At 38.5% G+C, this 22,888-nt stretch overlaps 1 protein-coding gene across 1 annotated transcript in view; it reads left to right on the forward strand.

Annotated features, from left to right (window-relative positions):
* The window catches only part of LACTB2 (lactamase beta 2), a 33,941-nt gene extending 11,949 nt beyond the window's left edge, over nt 1-21,992 (forward strand). The window contains exons 3-7 of the mRNA XM_032759592.2: nt 1,762-1,888; nt 15,363-15,541; nt 18,504-18,652; nt 20,917-20,998; nt 21,643-21,992. Coding sequence (XP_032615483.1) covers nt 1,762-1,888; nt 15,363-15,541; nt 18,504-18,652; nt 20,917-20,998; nt 21,643-21,686 — 581 coding nt within the window. The 3' untranslated portion in view covers nt 21,687-21,992. The remainder of the gene's footprint in view (nt 1-1,761; nt 1,889-15,362; nt 15,542-18,503; nt 18,653-20,916; nt 20,999-21,642) is intronic.
* The last annotated feature ends 896 nt before the right edge of the window (nt 21,993-22,888 follow it).

Genomic DNA, 22,888 nt, shown 5'->3' on the forward strand with positions numbered 1-22,888 from the left:
AATTGCAGTCATTCCCCTCCTGGGCTCTCTGATCTTTTGGTCTCCCTACCCACAGCCACCATATTGATCATCAGTTAACACTATTTCATTATCTTACTAAAGAGTGTGCAGTGATTACACATGGTAAAGTTTAAATTCTTCTATTTTGTAAAAGGCAATTTGAGACCCTTTCTGATCTGAGCTCATCTTACCTATCCAACTTTGTCTCCACTCTTCCCAGCCAGTATTTTGCAGTAGAAAGTTGGTAGCATTATGTTGTCACACATATGTCATCCTCATTCTCATTTTAATGCTTTTTTTTTTTGAGACAGAGTCTCACACTGTCGCTCAGCCTGGAATGCAATGGCACGATCTTGGCTCACTGCAACCTCCGCCTCCCGGGCTCATTCGATTCTCCTGCCTCAGCCTCCCTAGTATCTGGGATGATATGCGCACACCACCACACCTGGCTAATTTTTTTTGTATGTTTAGTAGAGATGGGGTTTCACTATGTTGGCCAGACTGGTCTCGAACTCCTGACCTCATGATCCATCCGCCTTGGCCTCCCGAAGTGCTGGGATTACAGGCGTGAGCCACCGCGCCTGGACTTAATGCCTTTTCTAATGCTGTTCCCCTAACCTACAAGTCCTTCTCTGTACCTTTACCCATCCTGCTCATTCTGTAAGTCACACCTCAAGTTCTATCATATTTATAAATCCCTTCCTAACTCTCCTTTCTGTGAACTCCTGCTGCCTTTATTAGCTGAATTGTCCATTTAATATTCATTAAATGGTACCAAGTATAGTTCTTTGTTACATGTTTGTAAGTTTTAGTTTCCCAATCAGGACAGCTTTTAAGAACTTTGATATCACAGTGGTTGTATTCAGTATACCTAGTATACTGGTTAGTTAATTGGCACTCAATTGTTAATTGGTTAATTAATTTATTTCCTTTGTGTCAGTGAGGGGTGGTATAGATTAAGCTTTTTTTTTTTTTTTTTTTTTGAGAAGGAGTCTCACTCTTTCACCCAGGCTGGAGTGCAATGACGCGATCTCGGCTCACTGCAGGCTCCTTCCCCCGGGGTTCATGCCATTCTCCTGCCTCAGCCTCCCGCGTAGCTGGGACTACAGGCGCCCGCCACCTCGCCCGGCTAATTTTTTGTATTTTTAGTAGAGACAGGGTTTCACCGTGTTAGCCAGGATGGTCTCGATCTCCTGACCTCATGATCCACCCGCCTCGGCCTCCCAAAGTGCTGGGATTACAGGCGTGAGCCACCGCGCCCGGCCGATTAAGCTTATTTTAAAGGTTTAATATCTTAGCCACTGGTTTGGGGCTTCATTTCAGTACTCATAGCAAGGACCTCATGCTTTCGTTATTAATGTTCATCCTTTTGTTATTAATTACTGTCGTGACACCTTTGCTACATGTTAGGCACCTGGATAGAGAAAAGTTTCCAGGTTCTGTATTACTGCCTCTTCAACACTTGTCAGGATGCCAAAGCTAGCTACTTTTACATTTTTTGTATAAACTAGGAGTGACTCGAAAAATAGAGGCTTTCATGTAGACCTAGAGGGGCATGAAAGAATGAAGAGCTGTTTGGTTGAAAGATATGAAATAGTTACATCCCAGAGATAACCTGCTGTAATTCATCCCATTTTCTGTTGTCTCTTAATGTTAACATTTTATGCAGTCATTCACAAGTGTTAGCTTTATGAAAGTTGATCTCTTAAAAGGCTTAATTATAAAGTGTGAATTAATATATTTTGTATGTTTTATGACTAGACACTACCTATTGCATTAAAAAACTCCCACGGAATCCTCAGAGAGAAGAAATTATAGGAAATGGAGAGCAACAATATGTTTATCTGAAAGATGGAGATATGATTAAGACTGAGGGAGCAACTCTAAGGTAAGTAAATATCCCTTAGCCAGGGAAGGTGAACAGTCTGTGTATGTGTGTTATAAAAAAGGATGGAAGGATCTCAGCACTTTGGGAGGCTGAGATGGGAAGATCATTTCAGCCCAGGAGTTCAAGACCAGCCTGGGCAACATAGTAAGACCTTGTCTCTACCAAAAAAAAATTTAATTAGCTGAGCATGGTGGCACATGCCTATAATCCTCGCTATTCAGGAGGCTGAGATGAGATGATCGCTTGAACCTGGGAGGCAGAGGCTGCAGTGAGTCAAGATTGTACCACTGTACTCTAGCCTGTGCAACTGAGTGAAACCTTGTCTCAAAAAAAAAAAAAAAAAGATCTATGCATATGTGCCGGTATGTGTAAAGAGTACATCAGGAAGGATACAAAAGAAATCCAATAACATTGCTTACTCTGGGAGGAGAAAATGAGTTGCTTGAGAAATGAGAAAGACTTCACTCTTTATTAAATTGTTTATTTGAATCATATGATTACCATTGTTTTAAAAAATAAAATTTACACTTTAAAAAATAAGCGTTGTCTCCTAAGGAGGCTTAGGATCTACCTATCAATTCAATTCAGGGCTTTCCCATATTCTCACTTCCAAAAGATGACCCATACCTAAATTAAATAAGTTTTAGGCCCGACCAATCATACCTCATGACCTATCTGAGGGTTTCAAAATGGTATTTCAAACTCAGTTATTTTAAAACTGAACTCCTCTCTCCCCCACAATCTGCACCTGTTTTCTGATCTCAGAACATCCACTTTTCTCAGTATGTAAGACTTTACTCATTCTTCTAAGACAGAGGCTTCAGGATTACCTTGCACTGCTCTTCACCTTTACCATCCCCCTCCCCTGGACCACCACACTAATCAGGTTAGTTTTTACATCAAAAATATTTGTCAGCTGACACAAACAAATGGAAACACATCCCAAGCTCATGTTTGGGTAGGATCAGTATTGTGAAAATGACCATACTGCCAAAAGCAATCTACAAATTCAACACAATCCCCATCAAAATACCACCATCATTCTTCACAGAATTAGAAAAAACAATTCTAAAATTCATATGGAACCAAAAAAGAGCCCGCATAGCCAAAGCAAGACTAAGCAAAAAGAACAAATCTGGAGGCATCACACTACCTGATTTCAAACTATACTGTAAGGCCATAGTCACCAAACAGCATGGTACCAATATAAAATAGTCACATACACCAATGGAACAGAATAGAGAACCCAGAAATAAACCTAAATACTTACAGCCAACTGATCTTTGACAAAGCAAACAAAACCATGAAGTGGGGAAAGGACACCCTTTTCAATAAATGGGGGGAGGATAACTGGCTAGCCACATATAGAGAATGAAACTGGATCCTTATCTCTCACCTTATACAAAAATCGACTCAAGATGGATTAAGGACTTAAATCTAAGACCTGAAACTATAAAAATTACAGAAGATAACATTGGAAAAACCCCTAGACATTGGCTTAGGCAAGATTTCATGACCAAGAACCCAAAAGCAAATGTATTAAAAAAAAAGATAAACAGTTGGGACTTAATTAAACTAAAGAGCTTTTGCATGGCAAAAGGAACAAACAGCAGAGTAAACAGACAACCCACAGAGTGGGAGAAAATCTTCATAATCTGTACATCTGACAAAGGACTAATATCCAGAATTTACAATGAACACAAATCAGTAAGAAAAAAACAAGCCCATCAAAAAGTAGGCTAAGGACATGAATAGACAGTTCTCAAAAGAAGATATACAAATGGCCAACAAACATGAAAAAATACTCAACATCACTAATGATCAGGGAAATACAAATCAAAACCACAATGCAATACCACCTCACTCCTGCAAGAATGGCCATAATCAAAAAATCAAAAAACAGTAAATGTTGGTGTGGTTGCGGTGAACAGGGAACACTTTCTACACTGCTGGTGGGAATGTAAATTAGTACAACCACTATGGAAAACTGTGGAGATTCCTTAAAGAACTAAAAGTAGAACTACCATTTGATCCAGCAATCCCGCTACCGGGTATCTACCCAGAGGAAAAGAAGTCATTATACAAAAAAGATACTTGCATACACATGTTCATAGCAGCACAGTTTGCAATTGTAAAATCATGGAACCAACTCAAATGCCCATCAATCAACGAGTGGATAAAGAAACTGTGGTATATATATATGATGGAATACTACTCAGCCATAAAAAGGAATGAATTATGGGCCAGGCATGGTGGCTCACACCTGTAATCCCAGCACTTTGGGAGGCCAAGGCAGGTGGATCACCTGAGGTCAGGAGTTTGAGACCAGCCTGGCCAACATGATGAAACCCTGTCTCTACTAAAAAAAAATACAAAAATTAGCCGGGCATGGTGGTGCATGCCTGTAATCCCAGCTACTTGGGAGGCTAAGGTAGGAGAATTGCTTGAATCCGGGAGGCAGAGGTCGCAATGAGCCGAAATTGTGCCACTGCACTCCAGCCTGGGCAACAAGAGTGAAACTCCCTCTCAAAAAAAAAAAAAAAAGGAATTAATTAACAGCATTTGTAGTGACCTGGATGAGATTGGAGACTATTATTCTAAGTGAAGTAACTCAGGAATGGAAAACCAAACATTGTTTGTTCTCACTGATATGTGGAAGCTAAGCTATGAGGACGCAAAGGCATAAGAACAATACAGTGGACTTTGGGGACTTGGGGGGAAGGGCGGGAGGCAGGTGAGGGATAAAAGACTACAAATAGGGTACAGTGTATATTGCTCAGGTGATGAGTGCACCAAAATCTCACAGATCACCACCAAAGGACTTATGTAACCAGATACCACCTGTACCCCAATAACTTATGGAAAAAATAAATTTGTCAGCTGAGCACAGTGGCACACGCCTGTAGTCTCAGCCACACAGGAGGCTGAGGCAGGAGGATCACTTAAGTCCAGGAGTTCTTGGCTGTAGTGTACTATGCCAATCGCATGTCCATGTTAAGTTCAGCGTCAATATGGTGACCTCTCAGACCTGAGGAGCTGGGGACCACCAGGTTGCCTAAGGAGAGGTGAACTGGCCCAGATCAGAAACAGAGCAGGTCAGAACTCCCATGCTGATCAGTACTGGGATCGAGCCTGTAAATAGCCACTGCACTCCAGCCTGGGCAACAAAGTAGAAACCCATCTCTAAAAAAAAAAATAGGTAAATACACACACATAAACACGCACACATGTATTTGTCAGTGCTATCCCTTCTTCACATCCACTACCAGTACTTCCTCCTTTATCTTACTGTCTCCAGCTCTCCCCTTTAGCCTACCATCCTACATTGTGCTACTTGAAATTTTAATGACTCTCGCTGTATACAACATAATGTTTATTCTCTTTACCATACCACAGTCTGACCCCAGGCCACTTTTCTGGTCTTAGTTCCCACTCCCCTCACAAAAACACTTAGCCATATACAAATACTCCTGGGCATATTATGCCTGTTTATGTCTTTGTTTATATCACCCCATTCCACTACTTGTCTCCCCGGTAAATTCTTATCTATTTATTCTTCAAAGTCCAGTTCACATGTTACTTATATCAAGAATGCTTTCTGGGCAAAATTAACTGCTCTTCTCCAGCTTTTGTATAAATTTTATTCTATAATAGCACCTACTAAGTTGTATTGTGGTTTTGTGGAGGGGGGTAAGTGTCTCCTTAAAAAGCAGTCAGCTCCTTAAGTTCACAATATTAGTTAATACCAGTTGCCATAGCAAAACAACTCAGAAATGTTTAATGGCTCAAATAGGAAATAAATTTATTTCTTGGTCCCATACAGTCCCAAAAAGGTTCCCAGTTAGCCAGTGGCCCTCTGCAGGTAACGATGTATGCTCCTTCCATCTTGTGATTCTACCCTCCTCAAGGCTTTTTTTTCAAGGTTGCATGATCAGCTCGATCAATCCAGCAGGCAGAAAAGAGCATGGAAGGGATATTTCATGGGAGGTTTTCATGGACCAAGTCTTCTGTTGCATTGGCTGTCAATTCAGTCATAAGCCACCCCTAACTATAGGGTGTCTGGGAAATATACTTTAACTGTATGCCCAGCAAAATAGAGGAAATAGGTTTAGTAACTAGATAGCCATTCTCTGATACAGGCAGATACCAGATTCATCCTCACATCCTCACCTCTAGCACACAGAAGGCACTGAATATTTATCTTACATATAGTTAATATCTTTAAAGAGGCAAATAGATGAACAGATGAGTAAGAGAAAATGAAGTAGTAGATGTCCATGTCCTCTTTTAAACTGGTGCCCCTTTTTTTCTACTGTGCTGTGATTTTCAAAATGTAGTTTAGAAACCTGCTAGTTTCTGGGCAGTTTCCTTATAATGCTCTTTTTGAAAATATAGCCAGGTGTGGTGGCTCACACCTGTAATCCCAGTACTTTGGGAGGCCAAGGCAGGTGGTTTGAGACTAGCCTGGGTAACATGGCGAAACCCCGTCTCTACCAAAAATACAGAAAAAATAGCCAGGCATGGTGGTGTGCGCATATGGTCCCAGCTACTTGTGAGGCTGAGGTGAGAGGATTGTTTGAGCCTGTGAGGGCAGAGGTTGCAGTGAACTGGGATAGTGCCACTACACTCCAGCCTGGTGACAGCAAGACTCTGTCTCCAAAAAAAAAGAAAATATAATAGCATGTTATATAATTCACCCATGACACCAAAGGAAAACAAATGTTATATTACTACTTGCTCAAAAAGTATTCTTGACAATACTGAAATTTCCTCCATAGCACACCAGCCCTAGACCAAGTTAATGAAAGGGGTAGAGATGGTTTATTGAATCTCCTGTCTCGAAGATTTGGGAATCACAGTACTGGTTTATCACAGTTATCATAGAATCATGGGTATTCATTAGAGCTATACCTAATTTACCAGATTAAAGATATGCAGCTGTTGGATGTTAACTGCCATCCAGGTGGAACAGGACTTTTTTTTTTAAACTTCTTATCAAAGTATAATATATAAACAGGAAAGATCACATAGCATAAATGGACAAAGTAATGAATTTTCACAGATTGAACAAGGCCCATAAGCAGCATTCAGATGAAGAAACAGAACAGTATCAGTGTCCCAGAAATCTCCCTTGTGCCTGCTTCCCCTTCAGTTGAGTACTGTCTTGGATTCCTGGAGTGAATTGATGCCAAGGATTTCAAATATATGAATTCTATTTAATTTTTGTTTTACTGTGCTCTGATGGGAGTCTGTGTAAAGATTTAAGGGGAAAACTGACAGAATCAAAAACAGACACATTTTAAAAATGACTAGTAGTAAATAATCTTTTCTCAAAATATAAATTCTCATTATGCTAAAGCCTGGATAAAACATTTAATTTCCTGATGACTGTGGTTTTCAATTTCCACTTTTACGAAGTCAGAAAAGCCCAATTGTTTTCAATATTAACATGTAATATTTTAAGCAAAACCTTTGTTAAGCTAGCTAGTGAAAAGACATTTGACAGAGCTCAACTCTATATAAATACCAGTACTTAAGAATTTTGTTCAGCGAAAGTTCCATAAATAGAAGGTTAAAATCCGCCTCGGTCCTCATGTAGTCATTGGCCAGTTGATCTTGCCTACTTGCCAACTTTGAAAAAAATAAAATGCAGTAGGGACAGAGATAATATCCACCAAGAACGCTTGCAGTAAAAAGTAGAAAACTAGAAAGGTTTTTCAGTAAGAATTTGATTCTGGATGTAAACTAGCAAGCTAAGTTAAATTTCTTGAAGAAAAGTCAATCTGACAGTTTTTGATCACTGTCTTGAATTCTCTAAGAGAGTCATCCTTACAAAGTCCACTCTATCACAGAAGTAACAGAACTAGATAAATTTTCTACCTGCTAAATAGGAAGGCCACAGCTGCAGTTCCTGTCATCTTTAGCAAAGCACCTCTGATGTCATTTCCTTTTCTCCTGCCTGTGTGAAGTGAATTTTAACACTTTTATGCAAATTACAGCAGCCACCCAGGTGACTGGAGAATTGAGATTACTGATTCCCCAATTTAAGAAACCCTGCTACTTGTTTTCTGTGTTTATATCACAGAAAAACAGACTATTTTCTGTGTTTATATCACAGAAAACAATTACTGAGTTCTGATGTGGTAGGGGGTCAGGGAGGGCTGATAATGAAGGAGGCATTGCAAGCAAGACAGTTTTCAGATGAAGAGTGGTTCTCCAAGTGAGTAGATTGGGGTTCTGTTTGTTAATTCATTCTATGTATTCATAAGATTGTCCACAAGATATGACACATCGCCACACACAGACACATATTTATATAGTTGGCTGGAAATACACCCCTTGGAATTATTTTCATATAACATTGAATACTTCTATTAACAGCTTGCAGCAAGTTTAACCAGACAAAAGAGATGGTTTCTAACAGCTCTTTAATACCTTGCCATTGGATCAACTATAATATAGTAATTGTTTGCAATATATGAAATATATACTTGGAAACTATAAAAGCATAATAGTTCTTAATGTCAGACATTGGCCTTTCAAAAATAATTGCTTCTATTAGTATCTCATGTCTTATACCTTATATCTATTATATTATTAGACTTTTTTAAGTCTTTAGAGTTTCAATATTTAATATTGAGGATTTGGTTGATTTTTATATTTATGGCAAAGGAGAAACTTCCCTAAGTTATAGTCATTTCAGTTCTCTTAAATACTTTTATTTAAGAGTTGAATTTTATCAAATATCTTTTCACTGTCTAGGGAGATGAACTTATTAGTTTCCTCCATATCTTTACTATGATTTTCAGGGATCTTAAAATATTGGAGCATTCTTGCATTTTTTAATAAACCTTATTTGGTCATGATCTTTCAATGTGCTTTTGGATTCTCTTTGTTAATATTTTGGTTATTATTTTTAGAATAGTAATAAAATTGGGTAGTATTTTTCTTTTTGTACCTTTGTCAGTTTGGGGCTTTATCTGTTTCTCTTTTTTTTCTTTTTCTTTTTCTTTTTTTTTTTTTTTTGAGACAGAGTCTCACTTTGTCGCCGAGGCTGGAGTGCAGTGGCACAATGTTGGCTCACTGCAACCTTCGCCTCCTGGGTTCAAGCAATTCTCCTGCCTTAGCCTCCTGAGTAGCTGAGATCACAGGCATCTGCCACCACGCCCAGCTAATTTTTGTATTTTTAGTAGAGACGGGGTTTCGCCATGTTGGCCAGGCTGATCTCGAACTCCTGACCTCAGGCCTCGGCCTCCCGAAGTGCTGGGATTACAGGCATGAGCTACCACACCTGGCCTTTTTCTATGCTCCAGGAGAGTTTAAGTACATAGTAGTGAAATTATCTGACCTTTAAATGTTTGGTAGAATTATCCTGTGAAAATACTGAACCTTTAGTTTCTAATGACAGTCACACATCTTTTTACTAGAGCTTCACTGTTGCTTATTAATAATGTGGTCCTGTGAGTTAAGCTTAACACAAATAACTTTATGCTTATTTCTGTATACTACTTTTTATAGATTATTTTTTAATATAAGGTTGGCCTAAATGAGTTGTATTCTAAATTAAACTATAATCAGATTATCTTGTAAAAAGACAGGTTTACTTAGGCTGGGCATGGTGGCTCACACTTGTAATCCCAGCTCTTTGGGAGACCAAGGTGGGAGGATCCCTTGATGCCAGGAATTCAAGGCTGCAGTGAGCCATGATCACTCCACTGCACTCCAGACTAGGTGACAGGGTAAGCCCTCATCTCTTAAAAATAATAATAAAATTTTTAAAAACATTTTTCAAAAGGTTTACTTATTACTGTGGCTTCTAGAATCTAAAATCCAAACTTGAAAACATTTACATATCATGGCTAGGCTCATCAAGATCTCGAGGAAGAGAGACACACATAATTACCTTTAATGGTATAGTTTTGTTGTACAGGAACAAACAGACAAATGACACAAATGATTAGCTAAGAGGTGAAAGTGGTTGCATCTAGGGAGAAAGAAATTAAACAGTGGGGCAGTAACAGTTACAAATCTTAGAGGACTATTTGATTCTTTCCTACATCTTATTTTTCAATTTGAGATATTAACTTTCCACTATGAAAAAATTAGAATTGGGTTTTCCTCTTCTCCCACTTGTGAGCACCATTCCTGTCCTCTAACCTCTCAATGTCATAATGCTGGTTAGATCAGCATTTGGTGTTGATGTTGTTGACTGTAGACACTATTTACGGCTGAACCGTGTAGTAAACTATCCTCATTTTTCTCTGCTTTCCTGCAGTTAGTCATTGTTTTTGCTTTGTTATTTTGGATAGTTTTCTGTGTATTTATCACTAATTTAACTCTGAGTATATAAATCTTCCCTTAGGGTGTTTAAATGCATCATGGACTCTCTCAATTTAATCTTCTGAAAGAACCTACCCTTTAAGCCTTCCAGCTAATAACTTGCTCCTGTCGGCTTGTTTTCCTCCAGGCCTGGTGCTGGTGTCATCTCAGAATTCCCTGCACTCTCACCTGGGGCTTCCCTTTGCCTCTCTCCAGTGTTGGATCTCCTTTCTCCAGTGCCCCATAACTTTCTTAAAACCCTCTCTGTTTTAGGGGAACCCATCTCCAGTAGCTTCCTGAGAAATGGTGAATTTTTGAGACCTTAGATGTCTAAAAGTATCCTTTTTTCATCTAACTTTATTTAAGGTATTTATGAGTAGAGATTCTAAGTTGAAAGTATTTTTCCTTCTCAGTATTCTCTGCAAGATTTCATTTCCTTCTGGTTTCAATATTGCAATAGAAAAATCTAAAGCCCTTCTGATTGCTGAACTTCTTTGGTCCCTGGCTTTTGCTTTTTTCCTTCTTTTCCACTGTATCCTGAAATTTCACAGTGATTCCTTCATCAAAGGAATCACTACCTCATCAAAGGATCCTACCTCAGCATGCAAAGGTGCCATATTTTGGCAGTAGTGTGTTCTGAGTCCCATCATCAGAAAAAACTCAGAGGAGTTGACTGTAGTTTTAGTCAAAGCGAGTCTTTGTCAATCCATGATAGGCCTTCTCAGTCTGGAAACGTGTCCTTCAGTTCCAAAAATTTTTCTTGAGGTGCTTATTTTCTCTCATCTCTTTTGTGCTGTTTCGTTTACTAAAATTCCTATTATTTTGTTAGAACTCCTGTACTACTCTAACTTTATTTTTTTCTCTCTCATTTTTCATCTTTTTTTCCTTTTTACTATACTTCCTGGGAGATTTTTATTAACTTTATCGCCTCATCTTACTACCTGTTTTTATTTCTGTTCTCAGATTTGTAATTTTCCGAAACTCTTTTTGTTCCCAAAATATTCCTTTTATACTAACCTATTCTTGTTTCATAGTTGCAATTTCTTCTTTTTTTGCTGAGGATATTATATTCTGTGGGGTTTGGTTGTTTTGGAAATTTTCTTCATAACCCCCTTTGTTTGCTTGTTTGTTTTTATTCACTGTCTTCAACATAGCTTTCCTTAGATGCCTAGTAATCCTGATTATCTTCTGATGTTTCCTAATTGTGTTCTGATGGAAACTACAGAGCTGTTTGGGAGCTCTGAGAATGTGAGGGGGAGGCTTCCGTAGGCTTTAGGCCTCACTGTAGGATAATCTGGATGAGCTCTTCAGTTGGGAACTTTCCAGCATTGGTATCATAGAGGCTTTCTTCCTGAGCTGGTGAAATAACTTAGAGAAAGACTCTTCTAATCTTCATGTAGCGTAAAGGCCTGACTGCCAGAATTATAGAAGCTGAATGTGGAAAGAAGGCATAGGAATCTACATATATTCTTGTCATCTTCCTTTTTTTTAGTATATTGTCACTTCCTCCATCTATGCCTCTGTTTTACCCTCTTCAAAGATCAAACCTCCAGCGTTTCCCTTAGTGAGATTGGGGCACTTCTCAACTCAAAGTGGGAAGAGACTCTGAGGATCTGAATGTTTGTTAAAAAGACTTTCAACAGACTTCTTATTTCAGCCACCTTCCTACCACTTCACCCTCCACTTCCAGATTTCCTAAATCCTTAGACTTTGAGGAATTCTGCAGTGCAAATCTGATTGGTTCTCAGCTTTCCCTGCTGCTTATTTAGGCTTCGATTTTCTCCTGTCTGATAAGTCACTTATCACTCATCTATATGTCATCACATTTACCCTATTCCCACAAAATATTCCATTATTGGGAAGATTTATTAAGTATATTCCAAGCATGGCTGGTACAGTGGCTCCCGCCTGTAATCCCAGCACTTTGGGAGGCCAAGGCGGGCAGATCACTTGAGGTCAGGAGTTTGAGACTACCCTGGCCAACATGGTGAAACCCCATCTCTACTAAAAATACAAAAATTAGCCAGGCGTGGTGGTGGGCACCTGTAGTCCCAGCTACTCGGGAGGCTGAGGCAGGACAATTTCTTGAACCTGGGAGGCAGAGGTTGCAGTGAGCCAAGATTGCACCACTGCACTCCAGTCTGGGCGACAGAGGGAGACCCTGTCTCAAAAAAAATTATATATATAGATAGAGATATGTATATTCCAAGCACATAAAAACTCAATACTGACTAGAATAGCAGGTAATTATCCTCTTAAACTAAATAAAATATAATTTAAACCATATTCCTTCAGACATTTATTGCTATTTGCTGTGATTATGTAAAATGAAGAGGTTAATAATGCCCAACCCAAAGTAGTGTAAGGATTAAATGTGTAATATGTGTAAATCCCTGAAGACACTGCCTGGTACATGGAAAGCAATCTATTACTAAAATTAACTACTACTAAGTGCCAAGTACTGAGTGTATAAAAATGAAAATGAGATGAGAGTCCTGCCCTTCTGGAACTCATAACCTTGTGAGGTAGAATAGTAAACAAAACTATGTGAAGCCTACAGAATAACATATAATTCAAAGTAGAAGAAGAATATAGAGGCAACGGTGACCTGTACAGAGAATTAAGTCTGCATATTGCTGAGAAGTCAGGGGGTGCTTTGCAGAACAGATTATTTGAGCTCAGCTTTTTATCTGGTTTATTGTTGGCATAGTTATAAAACAATATAAATGTAAATAAGAATTTTTGAAATAAAATACCTATCATACTTTAAAAGTATTATAATCAGTTTCGTCAACAAAAACTGAAAATTGGAGGAAAGGAAAAAGGAAATAAAAGCATGTTAAATTTCTTATATAGGGTAAAATTTATAAAACACGGCTCTGTCTTAAAATTTTTAATTAGAGAGAAAAAAATAGATTAAAGAGTCTTTTTCTGATTTGCATTTCTCTGATGGCCAGTGATGATGAGCATTTTTTCATGTGTCTTTTGGCTGCATAAATGTCTTCTTTTGAGAGTGTCTGTTCATATCCTTCACCCACTTTTTGATGGGGTTGTTTGTTTTTTTTGGTAAATTTGTTGAAGTTCATCGTAGATTCTGGATATTAGCCCTTTGTCAGATGAGTAGATTGCAAAAATTTTCTCCCATTCTGTAGGTTGCCTGTTCACTCTAATGGTAGTTTCTTTTGCTGTGCAGAAGCTCTTAACCACAATGAGATTCCATCTCACACCAGTTAGAATGGCGATCATTAAAAAGTCAGGAAACAACAGGTGCTGGAGAGGATGTGGAGAAATAGGAACACTTTTACACTGTTGGTGGGACTGTAAACTAGTTCAACCATTGTGGAAGTCAGTGTGGCGATTCCTCAGGGATCTAGAACTAGAAATACCATTTGACCCAGCAATCTCATTACTGGGTATATACCCAAAGGATTATAAATCATGCTGCTATAAAGACACATGCACACATATGTTTATCGCAGCACTATTCACAATAGCAAAGACGTGGAACCAACCCAAACGTCCAACAATGATAGACTGGATTAAGAAAACGTGGCATATATACACCATGGAATACTATGCAGCCATAAAAAATGATGAGTTCATGTCCTTTGTAGGGACATGGATGAAGCTGGAAACCATCATTCTCAGCAAACTATCGCAAGGACAAAAAACCAAACACCGCATGTTCTCACTCATAGGTGGGAATTGAACGATGAGAACACATGGACACAGGAAGGGGAACATCACACACCGGGGCCTATTGTGGGGTGGGCGGGCGGGGGAGGGATACCATTTGGAGATATACCTAATGTTAAATATTTGACGAGTTACTGGGTGCAGCACACCAACATGGCATGTGTATACATATGTAACTAAGCTGCACGTTGTGCACATGTACCCTAAAACTGAAAGTATAATTTAAAAAAAAAAAAGAGTCTTTTTCTGACCACCTTCTGCCTGTTAAGAAAGTTTCTTTTAAGCTTTTAGATAATAACTACTAAAATAAATTTTTTACCATTTATTAAGCATGCAACTTTGTGCCATCTACTATGCTAAGCACTTAAATACTTGTCTTTGAAAAGTATATACTGATGTCAGCCTAGGCAACATAAAGAGACCTTGTCTTCACAAAAAATAAAAATAAATTAGCCAAGCGTGGTGGCACATACCTGTGCTCCCAACTACTCGGGAGACTGAAGTGGGAGAACTGCTTGAGCCCAGGAGGTCGAGGCTGCAGTGAGCCAGGATCACGCCACCACACTTCAGCCTGGGTGAGAACAGCTTGGAAAACATAGGAAGACCTTGACCTATCTCAAAAATAAATAAACGTGTGTGTGTGTGTGTGTGTGTGTGTATAAAATGATGTAAACATATAATGATGTAGGAAAGTACAATATAATAAGAATTCAAAAATCAGGTATTAAAACAATATCACAGTTTTGTTTTTAAAATATAAATATGCATAGAAAATCCAAAAATATATATTCTGTAATAATAAAAGCACTCCCTCTGAGGAATAGAAATGATTGTTGATGTTCATTTCTTTTAGACACTTTCCTTTTCTATTTTCCAAATTTGTTATAATCAGTGCTTATTATTTATAAGATAAGAAAAATGGTAGGAGGCCGGACGAGGTGGCTCGTGCCTGTAATCCCAGCACTTTGGGAGGCCGAGGTGGTAGGATTGCTTGAGTCTAAGAGTTCAAGACCAGCCCGGTCAATATTGTGAGATCCTGTCTCTACAAAATATAAAAATAAAAATAAACTAGCCAGGCTTGGTGGCCCACACCTGTGGTTCCAGCTACTCGGGAGGCTGAGGTGGGAGGGTCACTTGAGCCCGGAAGATTGAGCCTGCAGTGACCTGTGATCCTGCCTCTGCACTGCAGCCTGGGCAACAGAGTGAGACCCTGTCTTAGAAAAAGAAAAGAAAAAGGGTGGGAAAAGTATTAAATTTTACTTCAGAATGAGAATCTTGGTTTAGTTAAAGGAGATAATTTTCTAATGATAATTTTCAGTGGGTTCAAGAAAAGAAAAGCTTTTTAACTCATCCGTTTATTTGTGTCTAAAGATAAGGATAGAGAATAATTTACTTCTCAAAATTTCTTCTAAGCTTGAGTTCATAATTGTTATTATTCCTTATTTCTTCCTTTAACCAGAGTTCTATATACACCTGGCCACACTGACGATCATATGGCTCTACTCTTAGAAGAGGAAAATGCTATCTTTTCTGGAGATTGCATCCTAGGGGAAGGAACAACGGTATTTGAAGACCTCTATGATTATATGAACTCTTTAAAAGAGTTACTGAAAATCAAAGCTGATATTATATATCCAGGTGGGTAATTTTTTAATTTTTTTATATTTTTAAATAGAGACAAGGGCTTGCTATGTTTTCCAGGCTGTTCTCAAACTCCTGACCTCAAGCAGTCCTCCCACCTCAACCTTCTAAAGCGCTGGGTTTACAGGCATGCCAAAGTGGGTAGTTTTTCAAACCTAGCAAACCATTTGTGTCAAATGAGGAAGGTTCATTTTGGCTTGTCTCTGTATGTATTTGGCCTTGAAGAGATAACATATAAGGCCAGGCTCAGTGGCTCACACCTGTAATCCCAGCACTTTGGAATGCCAAGGCGGGCAGATCATGAGTTCAGAAGTTCAAGACCAGCCTGGCCAACATGGTGAAACCCCATCTCTACTAAAAATAAAAAAATTAGCTGAGTGTGGCGGTGCATGCCTATAATCCCAGCTACTTGGGAGGCTGAGACAGGAGAGTCGCTTGAACCTGGGAGGTGGAAGCTGCAGTCAGCTGAGATCGCACCACTGCATGCCAGCCTGGGTGACAGAAGCAAGACTCTGTGTGGGGAAAAAAAAACATACAAACTACTTCTTTAAAATATACCCCTCTTTGAGAGGCCTAGGTGGGCAGATCACCTGAGGTCAGGAGTTCGAGACCAGCCTGGCCAACATGGTGAAACCCTGTCTCTACTAATAATACAAAAATTACCCAGGCGTGGTGGCGGGTACCTATAATCCCAGCTACTCGGGAGGCTGAGGCAGGAGAGTTGCTTGAACCTGGGAGGTGGAGGTTGCAATGAGCCAAGATCCGCCATTGCACTCCAGCCTGGGCAACAGAGCGAAACTCTGTCTCAAAAAAAAAAAAAAGAAAAGAAAATACACCCCTAAGTCCTGTCTAGCTGTGCAGTTAAAGAGAAGGCCAAGAGCCATATTAATAACTTTTGATAAAGATATGAGGGTTGTTTTTCAACATATAGTTATTAATAGAACTGTTAAAAAGAAATATACTTACATTGAAATGGGAAAATATTTTCATTCCATAAGCCACCGTTATTTTTGTTAACTTGATTTGTATTTGGACCACATTTTAGCTGTGTAACTTTGGGTAATGTTTGACCTCTGAGCTTTAGTTTTTTTAATTTACAATATTGAAATACCAGTAGCTTCTGTATCAACTATAAAATGGTATCTTTATTTCCATTCTCCAGAAAAAGAAACATGTTAGTGTCAGAGATCTCACTAGACTGTTCTACAATATCAATCTCTCCTTCATCTTAAGAGCTAAGAAATGGCCAGGTGCAGTGGCTCACGCCTGTAATCCCAGCACTTTGGGAGGCCAAGGCAGGCAGATCACCTGAGGTCAGGAGTTCAAGACCAGCCTGGCCAACATGGCGAAACCCCATCCCTACTAAAAATACAAAAATTAGCCAAGCGTCTTGGTGGGCACCTGTAATCCCAGCTTCTCAAGAGACTGAGGCAGGAAAATCACTTGAACCTGGGAGGCAGAGGTTGCCGTGAGCAGAGATCATGCAACAGAGTGAGACTCCTTCTCAAAAAAAAAAAAAAAAAAAGGCTAAGAAAGACACGGGACCCAACAAAAAGGCCCAAAAGGAGAAAGGGACTAGGTCACTTAATTTTCTAAGTTCTTCTAACTTGCTCCTAGCCAAGCCATTGAAAGATCCGTCCATCCAGTATCTTCAACACATTTACACTCTGCGATGAGTTCCTACTGCTGGGGGAATAGAAAACATACAGTAGAGCTGGGCATTTAGATTAATATGATGACATTAAAGGATTGCGGGCTGATAGCTTTGAGGGGGTTGTTTGTTTTGCTTTGTTTTTGCTAAGGACGGCTATTTTTAAAGCGAAGAGGGCAGAGGGCAGACGTTCAGTGAATTCACATTCAAGCTAAGCTAATGAGAGGCTACCTAGTAAAGATTCTAGAGTGCTTTAGTGAATCCAGTGAACTGGCTTACTAGCACAGCAGTTGTTTATATGTAAATTATGCTCTGTAGCCATAGCTACCATATATTAAAGCCTTCTAGCCATCAGGTTTTGTGCAGGGGCCTTTACAGTTGTCATCCTCACCAAAACCCTGTAAAGTAGGTAGTGGTTTCCTCACCACACAGCAGAAGAAACAGCTTAGAGAGATTCAAATACTTCCTCATTTATTAGCCACACAGCGAATAAATGATAGGTCTGTGTCTAACCAGATCCCATAATAGGTTAGCCTGCTTCTGGATATTTTGTTCTCAAATATTTAAGAACATCATTCTTGCAGACTTACATAATATTAATGTGTACTGTCTTAAAGGGGAAGCAAATTATAGTATAACTTAATCTGGGTTGTCAAAATTTCTGACATACATAAGCCTATACATAGGATTCTTAAAGTTTTACTGTGGGTCTTGTGAATTTTTAATAGAGCTTGGACATGTACATGAAACTGCTTTTTACATTGTCCTTTTGCAGTATTTTATAAGCTTAGCCTAATGTTCAAGAGCACAGAGTGGTTAAGAGATCCTGTCAGAATCCTAACTCCACCCCTTCTTAGCTATATAACCGTGGACGGATTATTTATCCTCCGTGTGTCTCAGTTTCTGCCATAAAAAAGGTGTAATAATTGTACTTACTTCATGGGATTCTTTTATGTTAAGCATTTAGGGCAGTGCCTAGCACATAGCACTCCATAAACATTACCTATTGTTATTATTGTAGTTGCTATTTTTATTGCTGTGTTTTATTGTTAAATTTTTATTCCATATTTTTAATGTACACAATATTTTCTATAGATTATATTTGCTATAATTTTCTAATTGGGGGGCATTGTATATAATTTTTAAATCTCTTTCACCTGTATAGCTTTCCAAATAGTTCATATTTGACATTTAGTATGCTTTTTCGATATATCATATGAATTATTTTTAAATAGAGTGAGTTAGCTTCTGTTGTACTTAGTATTTTTTTGTCTGGCTGAAGTAACTCTTACAATTATTTTAATTCAGGACATGGCCCAGTAATTCATAATGCTGAAGCTAAAATTCAACAATACATTTCTCACAGAAATATTCGAGAGCAGCAAATTCTTACATTATTTCGTGAGAACTTTGAGAAATCATTTACAGTAATGGAGCTTGTAAAAATTATTTACAAGGTAATTTTCAGTTTTCTTATTTGTATGTAGCCACAAATTTATTAGCATTATCTATTTAGTAGACTATAGAAATGATAAATTTATATCCCAGATCAGAAGTTATGCCACTTTTCTAGATTTGAGACCAGCAGCCTAAACTTTCTGCAGTGCTAAAATTAAACAAAAACTGGCCTTAGAGAACAAAAATAGCCATTTCGAGCCATCATTGAACTTTATATACTTAACTATGTAGGAGAAACTACCAACAGCCTGATGATTACATTTTGTAATAATTTTTGCATTATTCTAGCCATCTTGATTATCTCGTGTCCTAGCCTACACCAAAAGAGGAGGAGTGACCTGCTAGACACAAATATTGGGATGTTAACAGTGAGAAGTAGTAGCAAAGCAGTGAGAAGTAGTAGCAATGCCAAACAATGGAGAAAAAGAAAAAAAATCAAAGAACATGAGTAAAATAGTATGTAGGGAAAGAGCCTTACACCTCACTGGCCTCTGAGAATATCACTGTATTGACAGCACTATATAGCAGTCAGTATAATTCAGTTTTTCAGCAAATGTTTATTAGATGTCTGCCGTGTAGGTAGCATAGCTTAGAGGTTAAAAATGTAAGCTTTTGTGGCCAGGCATGGTGGCTCACCCCTGTAATCCCAGTATTTTGGGAGGCTAAGTGGGAGGTTTGCTTCAGCCTAGGAGTTCGAGACAAGCTTGGGCAACATAGTGAGACCTCATCTCTACAAAAAATTTTTTAAATGAGCCAGGCGTCATGGAACATGCCTGTGATCCCAGCTGCCCGGGTGGTTGAGATGGGAGGATCACATGAGCCTGGGAAGTCAAGGCTGCAGTGAGCCAACATCGCACCATTGCACACCAGCCTAGGTGACAGTGCAAGACTGTATCTCAAAAACTTTTTTTTCTGAGATGGAGTTTTGCTCTTGTTGCCCAGGCTGGAGTGCAATGGCACCATCTTGGCTCACCACAACCTCTGCCTCCCGGGTTCACGTGATTCTCCTGCCTCAGCCTCCTGAGTAGCTGGGATTACAGGCATGTGCTACCATACCCAGCTAATTTTGTATTTTTAGTAGAGATGGTGTTTCTCAATGTTGGTCAGACTGGTCTTGAACTCCCGACCTCAGGTGATCCACCCGCCTCAGCCTCCCAAAGTGCTGGGATTACAGGTGTGAGTCACTGTGCCTGGCCCAAAAACTTTTTTTAAAAAATTAAATTTAAATTAAAATATACAAAGATATTACCCTGTAACCTAATAAATAAATTATAGGGCCAACTGTCTGTAGCATCATGAAAACTTTCTAAGAATAATTTTTACATTTATTCATTCATAAAATATTAATGTGTTTCTGCTATGTATTGTGCTAAACACTGAATATTCAGTAATGAACAAAACAGATAGTGCTGCTGGGCCGGGCATGGTGGCTCACGCCTGTAATCCCAGCACTTTGGGAGGCTGAGGCAGGCAGATCACCCGAGGTCAGGAGTTCGAAACCAATCTGGCCAACATGGTGAAACCCCATCTCTACTAAAAATACAAAAATTAGCGAGGCATGGTGGCACACGCCTGTAATCCTAGCTACTCAGGAGGCTGACGCACAAGAATAGTTTGAACCTGGGAGGTGGAGGTTGCAGTGAGCCGAGATTGTGCCATTGCACTCCAGCCTAGGTGACAAGAGTGAAACTCTGTCTCAAAAAAAAAAAAAAAAAAAAAAAAAAAGATACTGCTACTGTCTTTATGGCGCTTACAACCTATTCTATCTATAGGAGTATATATAGAATATAAAACAAGATGTATAGAAAGTGAAATTGTTAACAATGTTAAACAAGTTAAAAATGTGTTTAAGATAGGCCAGGCACAGTGGCTCACGCCTGTAATCCCAGCACTTTGGGAGGCCGAGGCGGGCGGATCACAAGGTCAAGAGATCGAGACCATTCTGGCCAACATGGTGAAACCCCGTCTCTACTAAAAGTACAAAAATTAGCTGGGCGTGGTGGCGCTCACCTGTAGTCCCAGCTACTCGGGAGGCTGAGGCAGGAGAATTGCTTGAACCCGGGAGGCGGAGGTTGCAGTGAGCCGAGATGCACCACTGCATTCCAACCTGGTGACAGAGCGAGACTCTGTCTCCAAAAAAAAAAAAATGTGTTTAAGATAAACTTTTGTTACATTTTGCTTTTCTTCAAAGCTTTCAAAAAAATTAACTGTGTTCTTTTTAAGGAAAAAAAAGGAATTTTTTTCGCCTTCATTTTTCTTTTAGAATACTCCTGAGAATTTACATGAAATGGCTAAACGTAATCTCTTACTTCATTTGAAAAAACTAGAAAAAGAAGGAAAAATATGTGAGTATGCTTCCAAATTTTCTTCTATTACCAGCATTTAAAATATTTTTACAGATGCCTTAGTTTCCTTCGAGGAAAAATAATACCCATCAGAGTTCTCCCATGAATATCACTTTAAGTTGGAGAGACAGGTGCTAGGAAGGTTATTAGCACAGGGCCAGTTGACCACCAGTTGGAACCAAAAGCTCCCATGGGAATTAGAATCTCAGTTGGAATTCCAATCCTTACCCACCAGAATGGCAATCAAAGACATGTAGTAGGAAGATAACTTCTCTTCTCCCAGACCCAAAAACCACGAAGAATTTTATATGTGGTAGATTTGGGAACAGCTAAAGATTTTAAATAGTGGTAAAGGTAGTAAACTCAGAGATGTCAAAGCAGTAATTATGTAATTATTTTCTAGTGTTAGTTTGTCAAACTAATAATCTTTATAGAAATGTAATCCTTAAAATCCAGAATTCTAAGCTTGAATTTGATGTAGAAGCCTTAGCAATGTTTTTACATATACCGAAAATACCCAACTTTATATTGAGCAACAAAATTATTTTAAGAATGAGTGCTTTTTCTAGCCACAAGGTAACTTAAAATCCAGTGCATTTACTTATCTATTGTTAAATTTTTACTCTCTGATTTTCTTTCTACAGTTAGCAACACGGATCCTGACAAGAAATGGAAAGCTCATCTTTAGTTTCAGATTAAAGAAAGCTTTGTTTTATTTTGCTTTGAGAGAATGGTATGTTTTCTTAACTATAGGTTATTTTATAGGGAATATAAAAGTATAAAACATTAAAAATAACCCTAGATATACTTCAAAATAATGTTATATTTATGCTAAAATATGTAAATTACACTATACAACCATATGATAGGTTATTTCTCTAACCTCAGTCCTCTAACGTTTTACCAAAAATTCATAATCTAATAGTTTATCAGTTTTCAATAGATAAATAAAATGGTTACTTTAAAAATAATAAAATGTATCTAATTTAAAGTTGATATTATTTTTGGTTGTTAGTTATCTATTACTAGTGGTCAGTAATACTGTTTTCTATAGCTACTTTATTTAACAGCACAGATTTCTATGCACCTTTACTCTTTCCTCAACCCTTGTCTCTATCTGTACATAATTGCTTTGTCTTGATGTTTCTATCACCTATATCATGACTATCCATTGGTTCCATAACTCTGTATCATGTGTATTTTCTTATTCTGGTATACCACAAATGATTCATGCAAATGAATTTCTGGTGATTGAAAAATATTAAATTCCCAATTTAAAGTATTATATGATAATTATTTCTGTAATCCATTAATGCAACCAACATACTTTCCAAGTTTAAATCTTAGTATGTAAATAGTCATCAGCTTATACATGAATTAGGTACCAAAAGTTTACATTTAAATTAAAGGATTATAAGACAGGGCGTTTTTTATATTTTTATATAAGTAGTGTTCTTATATAGTGTTTAGGTTCACAAGGTAGTCCAATGCTTGCTTAACTTATACAGTTCTCAAACTACAATACTAAAATAAGCCCAGAATCCTGAGTGTATTTTGTTTACTCTTCCCCAAAGAGTGAGACTTAAAAATTTTTTTTTGTTTTATTTGTTTGCTTTTGAGACAGTCTCTCTCTCTGTGTCACCCAGGCTGGAGTGCAATTGCACAATCTCAGCTCACTGCAGTCTTTACCTCCCAGGTTCAAGCAATCCTGCCACCTCAGCCTCCTGAATAGCTGGGACTACAGGCACATAGCACCACACCTGGCTAATGTTTTTATTTTTTATACAGACAGAATCTCACTATGTTGCCTAGGCTTGTCTTGAACTCCTGGGCTCAAGCAGTCCCCCTGTCTCAGCCTCCCAGAGTGCTGGGATGATAGGCATGAGCTAC

Source organism: Hylobates moloch, unplaced genomic scaffold, assembly GCF_009828535.3.
Source record: "Hylobates moloch isolate HMO894 unplaced genomic scaffold, HMol_V3 SCAFFOLD_9, whole genome shotgun sequence".
NCBI lineage: Eukaryota > Metazoa > Chordata > Mammalia > Primates > Hylobatidae > Hylobates > Hylobates moloch.